General features: G+C 43.4%; 1 protein-coding gene across 1 annotated transcript; it reads right to left on the reverse strand.

The window, feature by feature from the left end:
- Positions 1–831: 831 nt before the first annotated feature.
- On the reverse strand, positions 832–15,654 carry tmem67 (transmembrane protein 67). Its single transcript, XM_076281312.1, has 27 exons — positions 15,462–15,654; positions 14,591–14,679; positions 14,215–14,311; positions 13,889–13,988; positions 13,332–13,401; positions 13,088–13,159; positions 12,830–12,892; positions 12,275–12,429; positions 11,958–12,066; positions 11,781–11,867; positions 10,605–10,670; positions 10,337–10,493; positions 9,069–9,192; positions 8,789–8,894; positions 7,256–7,312; positions 6,983–7,081; positions 6,777–6,875; positions 6,323–6,409; positions 5,378–5,477; positions 3,842–4,122; positions 3,283–3,363; positions 2,918–3,034; positions 2,439–2,555; positions 2,071–2,175; positions 1,825–1,927; positions 1,543–1,685; positions 832–1,386 (listed from the first exon to the last, which is right to left on the reverse strand). Exons 1-27 carry the CDS (start codon positions 15,652–15,654, stop codon positions 1,306–1,308), a joined length of 2,958 nt encoding a protein of 985 aa, XP_076137427.1. The 3' UTR covers positions 832–1,305.
- Positions 15,655–15,683: the final 29 nt, after the last annotated feature.

A 15,683-nucleotide genomic window follows, 5' to 3' on the forward strand; every position in this document is an offset into this window, starting at 1 on the left:
ACAAAGACTGGTTGCCACTGGTCTAACCTTGCAGACTTCTGATACAATTCATCCTAACTACACCCTCTACCCCAGTGGTTCTCAAAGTGGGGTACGGGAACCCCTTGGAGTCCGTGCCCAGTGTCCGCAACCCATAGCCAAGGAGTCCGCAAAATAATTTGCTTAAAATTATAAAGTTGAGTTTTATCATTTTAAAAATTTATATCTACAGATGATGCCCCTTTTCACCCATAAAACTTAGGCCATGAAGAAACATTCCTACTACTGCTTAGCTTGGCTTATTTGTTAGCCAGCTAGCTGATGAATGTGTAGAAATGTTTGAGTCAGTCCATGTTGTCAAGTGATACAAAATCCAAAACTGACAAAAGACGAAGTTGCACATCTGCCAAAAAAACATGGGATAGTGGACCTGTCCACAACTTCAGAGAATACAAATGACATGCTTAATTGTTACGGTTATGTTATTTATATGTTATTTAAATTAGGACCCTCTATGCATTTTGCAGTCGAGCCACTTTACATTTTAAAACCTAATGAATATTAGGCCCTACCTGACCAAATTTGACGCTGAACTCTATACATGCTCAGATAATCTTTCACTTCAGCTATCGGAAAGATTTTCTACCACTTACTAGTATGTATAGTGAAACCTGTGCTGATGGTCCAGCCATGCTACCTGGGCCCCATTCTTCAGGCTAATGTTCCCTTTCTCCAACATTGCCCAGGTTACCAAAGTCTAATAGAATCCTTTGCAATGGAATGACTGTGTCAATGCTGCACTGACAAAACAGAAATAACAATTGGGACTACAAGTAATTTAGTAATAAAAAAAACATCTCTTTTATTCCTTTACGTGTAAACATGTACAAAACTCTACAATAGCAAATACATTAAAAGAGCAAAGTTCATAAAACACAAACAAGCATGTCATTTCAAAAGAAGACAAACAACAACACTGGTGGGATGGTGGCTTTAAAACAGAGCTGCCCACTGACCTGGCACCATGGTGGGGAATGTAAATACAAAGCCAGGCTGGCCGGCCAGGTGGAACCAGCCCTTAGCGCGGCGATTGGCCTCCACCATCGATGCAGAGAAGGGGTGGCCTCAGCTTGGACATCCCCTACACCTGCTGGACACCAGGCTTGAGGCACACTAACCTGGCCACCTTCCAACTCTCAGTAAGTGTAGAGCGCATAGCCGTAGTGTTTGCTTTCTAGTTGAGATTCTGGAACAGAATCATAGCATACTGCTGTAAGGCATTCTGTGCTGACAGCATTAAGGTACCAGTATGGAGTTTGAGAAACATCAGATGAGGAACCGCTTGTCCACCAGAGTTTTCACAGCCAAATTCCTCCTGCCAAGTACATCACGGATGAGACGAAATACCTATATATATATAAAAAAACAAAGCTTGTCATATCATGGTTTATATATATCGGTATATATATAAGGGAGGGAAATGGAAGAACAAGACAAGGTTGGCAGGTTAAACCAATATGAAGCAGGTTTAATAGAGCATTTCAACACATAAACAATACTGACCATCTGCTGTAGGTAGGTGAGCGCAGCAGCGAGGATGAAGTTCTGGCTGCCCAGGTCCACCACACAGAAGAAGAGTGTGTCGAAAATGAGAAGAGTCGCTTCATTCCCATAGAACAGCACATCGCTGAATGAGTGAGACTCATCTACACAGACACAGGCGCAAACACAGACATGCACACAACAAACAAAGTTATCTAGAGATTAATGATTAATCTGATTCCTATTTCTTTAACTTCTACAACCCCCCCCCCCCCCCCCCCATTTTTACAATGGAATGACTACCATTGTAAAAAATGCTCTTTTCGTTTGGTTCCATGAACTCCATCCCGATGACCCTCTCAAAAAGGAGCTTGTCCCGGACGATGTAATCCATCTCCCGGTGTGCCTGCAGGGGCACAATAACACAGCTCACGGCACCACTCAGCACCAGCCTTTCCACACAACATGAAAACAGCCCATCCATCAGCACTGATCAGAAGCCCCCCTCATATGTCCATCCATCTGCTGACCAGTGGCCCTTCCACTCACATGCTCGATGATGGAGCTGAGGAAGCGGTTCATGGTGTGGTACACCTTCGTGCTCTGCTCAAATGGATTGGAAGAGGCATCCAACAGCCTTGAGGGGCCATTTCTCTGTAGACAGGTTGATTAAGAGAGATTGTGAATTTGTACTGTGAAGTATTGCTGTGTGTGTGTGTGTGTGTGTGTGTGTGCAGGTGCCTGTGTGTGTGTGTGTGTGTGTGTGTGTGTGTGTGTGTGTGTTTGTACACGCCGTGCAGATGTACAGGTGCCTGTGTGTGTGTGTGCAGGTGCCTGTGTGTGTGTACTCGCCGTGCAGTTGTGCAGGTGCCTGTGTGTGTGTGTGTGTGCGTGTGTGTGTGTATTTTGAGTCTTACTCGGCTGAGAGGGTCCAGGATGCGGTCATACTGATTCCGTAGGCGGTCAGTGATGGCGATCTGGAAGGTCTGAGTGTCTGAGTTTGGCAGCAGGCCCCTCTGGCCACACAGATTATCCTGCATACAGCGCAGACGTGGAGTAGAGAGCACCATGAGCCCAGTGCACAGAGCTATATTTCAAGGCTTAAAAGTGATGTGTATGTGAACACAAACATATGTCAGAGTTAAAGTTTAATATTAGTGCTCTTCATAGGTAGAAAATGTGCATTTTCCTGTGTGTTATGAGGACACAAACATGGTAAACAATTAGCAGTGAACATTGTAAGGATTAGGTTTCTCTCCTACATAAACTAACAACTAGACTTTTCAGTTATGCAACTCAGGACGCAGGACCGATACATGCTTTCACTGCATTTCTGGATATATTTCATTCCAACACACACACACACACACGAGCACACACACACACTTTGGCTTACCGCCTCTCTCTTCAGGTTAGCGTTCATCTCCTCCATGTTGGTATCAGCGTGGCCGTGGACAGAGCGACCGTGGATGTAGTAACCAAAGCAACGGTGGGGCAGCACCACTACAGAGATCTAGCCCATGAATGTGTGACACACACACACACACACACACACACACACACACACACACACACACACACACACACACACACACACACACACACACACACACACACACACACACACACACACACACACACACACACACACAGTTCAACAAATAGAGATCACATTTTCAAATCATATACAGAACCCAATGTTCAAAAACAAAGGCTGTGAAACACAGGCCGCTATGACACCCATCATGTGCTCAGACTCACATTGCTAATGGAACAGAGATCCACAAACTGACGAATCTTATCCTCAACAAAGCGCTCGTGAAAAACAGTGAAGAACACCACCTGTAGACACACAAACACACACAAACACAGACCCACCCAGAGAAGTAGGGAGGTTATCTCAGATCCTCATTCTTCTGACTGACACATTGTCTGAGTATGACAGCGATGTGGGCACAGCTGTGTGTATCTGAGGTCAGTTCCAGCCTCTACAGCCTTCATGGACCCGTGCTGTTGTAGGGTTTCAATATACTGTACACACAACAGCCACCGCTGTAGTCTGATGCCTCTTTATCATGGAAATGGACGATTGCATATTATTCTCCTTATCACCCTTGGAATATGTCATATCACCTTTTAGGATAAAGTAGCCCAGGTGTGCAACACAGAGGGATGAAGTGTGGATCCTGAGGCTTGTGTGCCCCATTTCCCTCAACTACCCAGCTGATGACATCATGTAGGGGTACATGAGATGAGAGCACCACACTCTGTGGTGTGTGTGAACGCGTGTATGTGGTTGTTTATTCATCTCCATGCATACCTGGAGCAGCCCCACCAGGAGCCAGAGGCAGGAGGCCAGGCCGAAGCGCAGCACCTGGCTGTGTGCGGGGGCGTAGGCGTGTGGCGGCCGGTGCAGCGTGGGCGTTGGCTCCCTGAGGGCCAGGCTGGACAAGCCCACCACCTCCAGCAGGAAGAGCACGCTCAGCACCTGGAACGTGGGGCTGATCTTACGCAGCGTCTGGATCTCGTTCCACTCGTTGGCCACAAAGTAGGTCCTCCAGATGCTGACCGGCGCCGCTGCGCTCCTCCCCTCACCGCCTCCTGGCCACCAGCACACACACAGTTACCAAACAGCTCATACAAACACACACACAGTTACCAAACAGCTCATACATACAAACACACACACAGTTACCAAACAGCTCATACATACAAAACACACACACAGTTGCCAAACAGCTCATACATACAAACACACACACAGTTACCAAACAGCTCATACATACAAAACACACACACAGTTACCAAACAGCTCATACATACAAACACACACACAGTTACCAAACAGCTCATACATACAAAACACACACACAGTTGCCAAACAGCTCATACATACAAACACACACACAGTTACCAAACAGCTCATACATACAAAACACACACACAGTTGCCAAACAGCTCATACATACAAACACACACACAGTTACCAAACAGCTCATACATACAAACACACACACAGTTACCAAACAGCTCATACATACAAACACACACACAGTTACCAATCAGCTTATACATACAAACACACACACACAGTTACCAAACAGCTCATACATACAAACACACACACAGTTACCAAACAGCTCATACATACAAACACACACAGTTACCAAACAGCTCATACATACAAACACACACACAGTTACCAAACAGCTCATACATACAAACACACACACACACACACACAGTTACCAAACAGCTCATACATACAAACAAACACACACACAGTTACCAAACAGCTCATACATATAAACACACACACAGTTACCAAACAGCTCATACATACAAACAAACACACAGTTACCAAACAGCTCATACATACAAACACACACACTGTTACCAAACAGTTCATACAAACACACACACACACAGTTAACAAACAGTTCACACATACAGCACATGCCGTATTCATCCAGTAGCCTGGGTAGCTATGGGGGATCACACTGGAAATAACACAGCGGCAGCCCCACTGTGTAATGTAAGGCTCAGACCATAATAATACCCTATTCATTCAGATAGAACTGGAGTCTAGACAAACGTATCATTGCTAAAGGCATAGCAAAGCTATGGCGCACAGCAACTCAGAACCTTGAACGCTAGGCTATTTAAGGAGCCACTGTGGGAAAAGCGCCATGTGCAGAAAAATACCGAAATCAGTCTATGTGTCATTTCCTACACGCAGAAACAGCCACATTCCGTGGTAGAGATGGATTTCATAATAGATAGTAAGCTTTACCCAGAAATCTCACGAGCCAAAACAAACAGAGATCTATTAGCAGAGGCCAATAAAAGAGCTCACCCTCCACTAGTTTGAGTGATTTGCTGCGTGGCCTCTCCCAGTCTATGAAGAAGATATCCACCGTGAGCTGCTGCACAAGCTTATGGAGGAACTGCACTGCCTAGAGACCAAGGACACAAGGGAAGCAGAGACATAAGGAGAGGAGAGAGCAGAGTGAGGGATTACACAAAGAGGGTAGGTACCACCTATCCAAACTAAACTAAACTAAACTAAACTAAAGACAGACACAGACCTCAACACTCTGTGAAGGAGATACTGAATTGTTAATTGGACAGGACAGCTGAGCATTCCATGCGACTGTGAGCTCCAGTGAGTAGGTGAGCACATACAGTTTGACCACCAGGGGGAGTGGTTGTAGACTGCTGACTGTGTTATGGACCAAGAATTGCTTTCCACCAGATCTGTCTTCTTTATGCCTCGGCGACACGTTGAGGGAGCTGATAGCCACCACTCTGGTCAATGTTTGTTTTGCCACCAGCTGCTCAGCGGCACGTTTCAGAAGCATTTGGGAAATGGAGCTACACTCTGCTCCGCTTCAAATAGGCACCAAGTCTCTTTATTCTTTATCTTTTTATGGATGCTGCTTCTGGTCACTTCTGAAAACAGTTCAATGGCCATAAAGGTCGTTTGTTTCTCCTGTTTTGGTCTCGAGGGGGAAAACAAAAAAATCTTGGCTTCCCTATATCAAGGTTATAACCACTGGTTCCAGGCCAGAAGTCAGTCACCACCTGCAAAACTTCTATTTTTGACAGCTAAAACACTGCGACAAATCATTAAATGCAATATTAACTATGCGCAGTACACACTGAGGAGGAAAGGAGAGGAAGTACATGGTGTGCACACTCACAAGGAAACGCAAAACAGAGGACAGAGCAAAAACACAGACACAACCTGATGGAGAGGGATTTGGTGCAAATGAGCTGTTAGGGCAGGTGTTGTTCTCACCTTGAAACCAAAGGCACAGCCCACGTATGTCACAAAACTCTCCTCCTGCTGAGGCAACGGCAGCAGCACAGACACAAACTGCTGAGCCTGGAAACACACACACACACACACACACACAAACACACACACACACACACACACACACACACACACAAACAACACACAGACACACACACACACACACTTTGTTATTAGTTATTGCCCCTTAATTTTGAGGCTGAAAAAGAGGAAGAAAAGAAACACAGCTTAGAGACTAAGAGACACAAAGAATCAAAGAGAAGGGAAATCCCCACTTGCCTCCAGTGTCTGGAGAGAACATGCAGAGAATTTTTAAAGCAGAAGAGGAAAAAAGGAAGAAAAATTAAGATGGCAAAACTAGGCACAAGGGCCTCTGTAATAGAAAGTCACACCAATACATGCACTCGTGGGCACAGTACACTGCACATTCACACACCTTGTAGAAAATGAGCCAGTACAGGCCAGTTCCCATGGTGATAACAAAGAAGACATTGGCCAAATCTCCAGCGTAGAACACCAGAAACTTCAGAATGGTCTGATGAAGACACAAACAGAGAAACACAAGTTAAAAAAAAATAAAAATGTCAGCAGTCGTATACAGCCGAGTACTGTGGTCCAAGCCTGTGAAGAGGAGTTGTTTACCTCCAGATCAATTATCTGAGACATGATTCTTCTCTTCCAGCTTGCGGTCTTCACCAGGGCATAAATCACAGCTACACCACCTAAAACACCTAGAGCAATCTGCCCCACATACACACATCATTAAGAAACTTTGTCACATGTCATACTTTAGGGTATCATACCAACCCTGAAATATAGAAATGACAAAATACTGCAGATGCACACACAGACGCGCGCACACACACACACACACACAAAGACGCACACACAGATGCACACACACACACCACTCACATCGGTCTTCACTTGGGCCTCATTTTGATCCATCTCATATTCCATGGAGAAGGCCACCTACAAATCCCAGTCACATATTAAATCATACAGACAACAACAACAACAACAACAACAACAACGCATTGCTATAGCACTTTTCAAGGCACCCAAAGTGCAGAGCCACCTCACTGACCACCACCAGTGTGTAGAACCTGCCTGGGTGATGCACGGTAGCCATTATGCGCGAAAGCGCTCACCACACACCAGCTTGAGGTGGAGAGTCAGGGAATGAATGAATGAGCCAATTACATTGGGGGATGATTAGGGGGGCCTGGGAATTTAGCCAGGACACCGGGTGTCATTTGATCTTAAATGACCACAGTAAGTCAGGACCTCGGTTTAACATCGTATCCGAAGGAACAAGCAACAAAAAAGGACATCAAGCAACAAAAAAGGACATTATATTCTATATAAGCATGGTCACACATTAAAGGTTGTATCAGCGATGGCGTTGTAACGTCACTTCTGTTGACATTCAAACAAAACAGAGAGCTAGCTCGCTACTCCCTCCCCCTCCCTCCCGTGCAATTGAAACTCTCCTACACGCGCATCTCGTTGGTGATTGGTTGGAACACTATTTATTTTGGTTTTGAGTGGTTGGTAGCACTGTTGCAGTCTATTGTTTTTGTGTACAGATCTTGGCGCCTAAGCTGCCTGCAGAAATGCATTTTGTTTTTGACGGCATGTTTATGGGGCAGGCAGCTAGCGAATCGTGAGGAAAGATTAGATGAATGTGATCACTTATGTTTGGGCTTGCAATCGCTGATACAACCTTTAATACGGGAGGGCATGTAGTATCTTTTATGTAGTATCTTTATTTTGTGTAACATCATTATTTTGTGAAACTAAATTATATAGTATCAGCGTATGGAAACGGAAGAATGGTTAGTATCCTTAGTGTATGGAAACGGAAGAATGGTTAGTATCCTTAGTGTATGGAAACGGAAGAATGGTTAGTATCCTTAGTGTATGGAAACGGAAGAATGGTTAGTATCCTTAATGTATGGAAACGGAAGAATGGTTTAAGTGAAAACAAGCAGAGTTAGGAGTAGATGCATTCCTAAGGGTCAGAGGTCAGGAAATGTAAGTAAACTATAAGGAATGTCTGGTTAGTGGAGGTTAAAGTAAGTAAATAGCCTAAATGGAAGAACTAGGCAGTTAATTATTAGTACAGGTGACCTGACCTGATATTCTTTCGCTTTGTCAAAATCATTCTGAGTTTGGCTCAGTTGATCAGAATTCTACACGACAGGCAATATAAAAAAATATATATATACTATTCACTTAACACAGTCCAATTAATGTTCTATGCATTGTAGCATATAGTTGTACTGCTCGGTCCAGTAATACAGTATATCTATATATTTTTTAAATATGTAAATATATAAGTAAAACAAATGTGCACATTAAAGTGAGCATCTTAGGACACCCTCACAAATGTACTGTGCTTCTAACACTTGAGCTTTAAAATGACGGGGGAATGAACTGACTCACAGAGACGGTCTGTGTGAGTGGCTCTGCGACGAGGACGTCTGTGTAGGAGACCGTGATTAGAGGGGGATACACCTCCCCCCGTTGCGTCAGTGGCACCAGCTGGAACCTGTGACAGAGCAGGACACAGTCAGCACCGCCACCACTGGTCTCTGTAAAGCACTTTGGTTGATGCAAATCATGTTTAAATGTGCTATATAAATAAATCTGATTGATTGATTGATTGACCGCCACCGCCACGTCAGCTCCCCACATGTTGACCACGGCCGGCCCGCTGTCTCACCCGATCCTGATGTCTGTGGCCACGCGCAGGACTCTGGGGGTGGCACTCAAACTCTTCTCTCGCCCACTCAGTGTGTCCACGACCATCAGCCTGCGCGTCAGGTACCAGTTATTCATGTTGGAGCCTACGGCACAGACATACAGTACAGTACAGCGCGGTTACAGACTGCTGAACATTGATATTGGTCTTTTAAATACATTCTCTTGTATTTTTGTCTAAGCCACAGAAACGACTAAGACAAAGTGTTTATTGTAAGCAGACAGAATGCCAAATGGTGTACCTAACTAATGGCTCCCCCCACAAGACACATCTAATTAGCACTATCTAATTGTTGTCATTATATCTAACCATGAGTGTTCTAGATCTGTTCATTGTCTTGGCTTCACTTTGCAACATTGTGCTGTGCTGTTCGTGGAGCAGAGCTACCAGAACTCTGCAGTAACATCTAGAATAAAGAACTACTCTTTCGCAAGCCAGTCTCAAGTTTTACCTGCTCTAGCTACATTGGATCAACCCGGTCAACTCGGTGTCTCCATTTGGAATTGAGGAGACGGTTTTTAATAGCATTCTTCAAGACCAATACTCGCATACACTTTCTCACACACACACACCGCTCCCGCACCACCAGACTCACCAACAGCTTCATACACCAGGCTGTTAGGATGCTGAACTCTCTCCCCCCTCTCCCCCCTCCACCCTCAGCTACATAACATCCTGGACTTTTAGACCCACAATGGCTGCCTTGCACTACTCCACTTGCACTACTCCACTTGTACACTTGCACACTTGCAACTTGTTGTTGTCCTGTTGTCCTGAACACTTCTGAACACACTTCTGCTGCTCTTACATAACTTGCACCACTATGCCACTTGCATACTTAGGTCAAACAAAACTACCTCAGCCATTTATTGGCCTGACTTTTGCACTATTATATTGACTGTCTACTGTATGCACAATTGCACAATTTCTACCAAATTTTGCTGCTCTTATTTCTTCATTGTATGTGCCTTCTTATTTTTTACTTTTTATATTGTTTACTTGAATGTTATGTTTGTCTGTGGACCTAATTGGTAAAATATGTCTTGTCTCCACCGTGGGATAGTAGGAAACGCAATTTCGATCTCTTTGTATGTCTTGACATGTGAAGAAATTGACAATAAACTTTGACTTTGACACACAAACACTTCACACCATTAATTAGGTTTAACTCATTAGTTCACTGTTCACTGCATGAATGTGTGTTACTGTAGGTGTGAGAACATCATCACCTTGATTGATAAACTGTCCATTGAACTGTAGGTTGAGGTTTAGAACAGGCAGGGCCACAAGACGCCTTTCTCCCTGAGAGGACCTCAGCACCAGGAAGACGTCATAGAACAAGGGCTCAGGGAAACGGGCCAGCATCTCCGTAATAGGCAGCACACACTGACACCCAAACCCAAACAAACACACGCAGAATGAAGAATAAGCATCGCTGTCACTGAAATGTTTGGCATGTGAGGTATAAGACATGTGTGTGTGTATTTTAAGACTCACACTTTGCTTGTAGGCGGTCCCAAAGGTGTAAGCAGCTTGTTGCCTGATGACTGTGTCAGGGCAGAGCTAGAAAATGGAGCAAGAAGAGTGAAAAAAGGGGAGGTTTTCATTAAGTCACTTTCAGAGTATGACAGACATTATCCAGGGTTGCTGATCAGTAACATTATTTCCCAGTGGCTCAGAGATTTCTCATTGGAAAACTCCACTAATGACACCGATACATACAATCCTGCAGGACCATCTGAGGAATGAGAGGAATCTGTCCACAGTGCAGGCCTGCCAAGTTGTGGCAACCTTGAAGATATGTTTTGAGAAGCCCCTCGAGCCGAGAAAAACAAATGCTCATGTGGGCCTTCACGCATGCAGCCAAAAACAGACATAGCCAAACACGCAAGATACATTTTGCAACCCATCTTTAATATCGGATATCTATCTAAATTTGATCCAATGTGTTCCTGAAAGTGCAAACTGAATCTTTTACAGTAGCTTAATAAAGACAAACCCCTAATCATTGTTTAGGGGTTTGTTAAAAGATCAGCCAGGCTTCCAACCCCTGCATAGGGAATTTGATTCTGATAGAGAAAGTGACTCTCAGGCGAATTAACCCGCTTGTACATTCCAAACCCGTCAAAAAGGGGACCTCGCACCAGACACACACACTGAAAGGTATCTCCCTGGATGTGCTGTGACTTAATTTGGGCTTTAAGCCTGCATGCACGCACACACACAAGCAGTTTTAAGTAAAAAAATCATACCGGCATACTTTGGTGTGAAAATGCGTGATTGCTATACAAAATGCGTATAGGTTGCCAGGTAACTGATAGTGTATTTAAACAGTAATGTTTGATTGTATGCAGCCTGTTCCAATACTCTTTATCTTAACACTTTAAAACGAGTAAACAGCAATAAAGGCAGATAATGGGCGACAAAGAAATGGGGGCAAAGAAGAGAGGAGTAACGTGAGAAGAGGAGCCTGAAATAGTGAGGTCAGGGGTCAAACCTTCAGGAAGTGACAATCCATCAGCCTCCCCCCATCTGGTCAGCTGACTTCTAGTTCAACTCTCCTCATGTTGTTGGGTTGTGATTTGTTATGTGTCTCCTTAAAAGTTTAAACGGACTAATTCATAAAATATACCATATGTGTATGTGTGTGTGTGTGTGTGTGCTACTTCATACCTGTAGAGCTCCTCTTGTAAGGTTTTCCCATCGTAAGAAAAGTCCTCCAGCATTGTAGACAGCAGCAGTGAGCTCAATCTGTGTGTTCTAGAGAGAAAGGATACATACATAAAAATCTTCAGGTAGGTAAAAGTGTGACAACAGCTTCCTTTGTGGCTATTGCACTAACAATCGTACCTGATTAGGTCCTCTGAAACTATAGCCAATAGGGAGTGGTTCAGCTCGTAACACACGTGATGCCAAACCAGGCTGATCGCCATAATACAGCCAGGGCATGTTCATTCTCCTGCACAAACCACACCAATCATACTTAGTGTACGCAAACCATACAAATCTATCTACACATCATTAGTTTCTACTTGAGTACTTTTTTGTGTGTGTGTGTGTGTGTGTGTGTGTGTGTGTGTGTGTGTGTATGCGTGTGTGTGCGTGTGTTAAGGAGAGCACTGTGTGTGCATAACCAGTGATTTCTATAGCATATGCACTGTTTGTACCAATGTGTGATGTCCTGGGAGTGTCCTTGAGCCGCCGTGGTTCTGAAGATAGTGTTGTAGAGCCCACATGCATCACTGGTCACGCTGCTGGAGGAGTACATGTTCATCACACACATGTTCCCCAGCACCTGACACGAGCTCCTGTTAGAGAACAACTACAGCAGAGCAACAACAGGGTCACTAGAGCAGCCATCATCAAAACGATTCTACCATGGCATATCTGATTACTCTTGTCCTTATTTGGGGTTAGTGTGTATCTATGAATAATCTATGCACATGCACACATGTTAATAAAGGATATTAATAAGTAATATTTCATGAATAAGTAATATTACATTATTATATTATATTATATTATTACATTATATTATATTATACTATATTTATATTATTATCATATTCAAATTATTATATGAAATCATAAATCACATCATGATCATATCATATTATATCATAATTATAATGGTTACGGTCATAGGTTAGCAGACACTTTTATCTAATATTTAATTATATTATATTATATTATATTATATTATATTATAGACACAAGTTTACCAAACAAGCCGCTGCTGAGGAGTAGAGAAAACTGGAGAACCACACAGACTGAACAGGAAGAGCCTGTAGAGGATATTTTTACAAACACACAGACACAGACACAGACACAGACACAGACACACACACACACAGACACAGACACAGACAAACACACACACACGCACACAAGATTAATATTCAATGTTACATACATTTAGCACTCGCTATTTATTTAGCAAAGCTGTATGTTATCAACAGATTCCTGCACAGTGCCCTTACCAGTTGAGCAAAGTTGACACTGGCAACAACAGTGGTAGGGAGACTATTTGGGGGAAGACACAGTCCTCCAGCCTACAACGCACAACATCCATAAACACTCAGCATTTTAAAGAGAGCACAGACAACAACAAATTAATTATACAACAAAACAAATAATCCAAAAATAGAAAACAACACATTGTACTTTTCTCACTACATGATCAAATCTACATAACATGAGGTGCAGTATGCCTCTCTATCTTACCAGGATGTTGGAGCCTCCACACAGGCAGGACAGGGATGTGTTAATGAATGAGTCATGGCATCTCACACACCTACCAGAGACAGCACACTATCAACAACATACACTCCTCTGGCATTTCCATAGCAAATCAGCATACATTCACATAGTATCTTTGAAGCTTGTAATGTTAAATGAAACATAAATGACTGTATAAATTGTACTGTCAGTAATAATAACTACAGATACAGGTTGTTTTGCAGAGTGTTACTAGCCTGGCCCTGATATTAGTCTGATATCTGACAATACATTAACATTTTCATTGGACATCCAAGGTGCTGGGGCCAAACAGAGATGAGAGAGGATGACTCTAGTTTCTTGTGTGTATGTGAATATACACATTTCTGTACAGCAAAGGTAGGCCTAAATACTTTGTCTCCTGACTGCCGATGCAGTTCATTATCAGTTTGTTAGTTGAAGTAGAGCGCTAGAGTTGGAAACGTTTCCCAGTTGTGAGAGGCCAGACTCACTTCACGAGGTGAAACAAAGCAGTGGATCTGTAAACCAGGCTAGGGTGTTACCTGCTTCCTGTGGAATCTGGGGCCGATAAGGCAGGATCGGAGTTGATGCAGAGCTCACAGGTGGCCTCTTCTTGAATGTTTCCCCTGTGGTCTCTCTCCACTAAAAAAACACAGGCACACAAACATAACCCTGTGTTACAAACTGCTGGCAAGATGTATCTTGTATACCGGTACATTGATATGATATGTCTATTGAGACGTTCCTGCAATATTGCCAGTACCTGACCAATATCTATAGGAACATGACCTCACTCAGAATTAGCTATTTTTTCTCTCTCTCAGACTTGACAAATACTCTAGCATATCTGTGTCCCTGACTTTCCCACCCAGGATGTGGTTAGCAGGACAGATGCAGGTGCCATCTTCTCCAATGGCACCAGGTCCAGGACAACGAATACAGCCATAGCCATCTTGTGTCACCACCTGCAGTGCAACACACAAGTCAGCATACTACACATCCATGTCTGCATCTCATAAAATGGCAGGAACACTGATTAGACATAAACCCTTACAAAACACAATCAGCCAGATCTAGCATTCTCTCTTCTGTTAGATAGCCAGAATGAATGACTGGAATACTTTTACTGTGAGAGCCGCATCAAAATACATAGGCATGAAAGTAGCCTATGAGCTACCACGACTAATAGGCACCTTTTACGGTGGAAGCTATTAGCTTCAAATTAAAGTTCAATGTGTTGTTACCGGTTTTGATTCGGGACATCGTTGACAGGCAACCAAAGCGCCATTGCTGACAAGCACACGATACCCAACCTGGCACTCACAGCTCAGACCTGCGTGAGAGAAAAGTCCATCAGCTCTTGTGACAGGACGATGCCGTTAAAGCTATGACAACAACAGTCAAACGCAAATCCACCTGTCATATCACAGAAAATCCGTGTCGGGCCTCTTCAGCCTCGAAAATTAAGGTTTGACATGAGCTTCTAAGAAGTATTTTATTACAATCAGTATTCAGTTAATGTTACCTAACAATCCCAATCTGCATTGATGATGGGATTTATTTATTTCTGAAACAGTGATTTCTTTCTTAGCTACTTATCTTGCTAGCGACAATGACCATGCGTTGTTGAATGTGCAGGGTATGAATAACGTTAGCACTAGTGGTCGCACAGAGAAAGAGATTAACGAACGTAGTTGTCTTGTTAGCTAACGTTACAATATTTCTAACGGTAACTTACATGCTAACAGTATCCAGCATGCTATGCATTTATTGTGCTAGCATGGCAGTCAAGCCGAAACGTTAAAACTTTCATCGTTGTATGCGACGTTAAAGTTAATATTATAACATGCTAACGGAGTTATCATAAGATTAGCTTGACATGTACCGTTATCTGATATATGCACAAGACAGGTATCATACCTCGCCAACGTCATTTAACGTATAAAACCAACTTTGTCAAATAAACAGGGGCCTATGTGTAACGAAGTAACTTTAGAGTCAATTCAAATATATTGAGAGGGCTTATCTGACAAAACCACAAACCAGCAACCTGTTAGCTAACGTTAACATGTCGTTAACCACATTGGCTAACTTCGCGGGTTAGCGAGCACATACCAGATTTACTAGGAACTTGATTTGGTCCGCACTTAACGCAGGATAAACTTGAGATGTCAAAAACGCTCTCTTTCCCACAGTCTGATGGCCCTTGGAAGGATATTGTGAATAGCTGACCAGAATAAGCACTTAGTTGAAGTAAAATGATAAAAGTTGCTCTGCAAATATTCGCTTGTGGCGTCCTCGTCGCCATGGTAGAGCGACTACAACAACTTCCTGTTT

Source organism: Alosa pseudoharengus, unplaced genomic scaffold (assembly GCF_046254945.1).
Source record: "Alosa pseudoharengus isolate Yale_2024_CS ecotype anadromous, Long Island Sound unplaced genomic scaffold, YU_APseudo_1.1 YU_APseudo_1.1_scf_12, whole genome shotgun sequence".
NCBI lineage: Eukaryota > Metazoa > Chordata > Actinopteri > Clupeiformes > Clupeidae > Alosa > Alosa pseudoharengus.

Coding starts and splice junctions, on each gene's coding strand:
- tmem67 (XM_076281312.1), bottom strand. CDS start 15,654: ATGGCGACGAGGACGCCACAAGCGAATATTTGCAGAGCAACTTTTATC. Junction 7,082..7,255: donor AGGCCCAAGTGAAGACCGAT/GTGAGTGGTGTG, acceptor TATGTGGGGCAG/ATTGCTCTAGGTGTTTTAGG. Junction 4,123..5,377: donor ATCACTCAAACTAGTGGAGG/GTGAGCTCTTTT, acceptor GCTGGTGGCCAG/GAGGCGGTGAGGGGAGGAGC.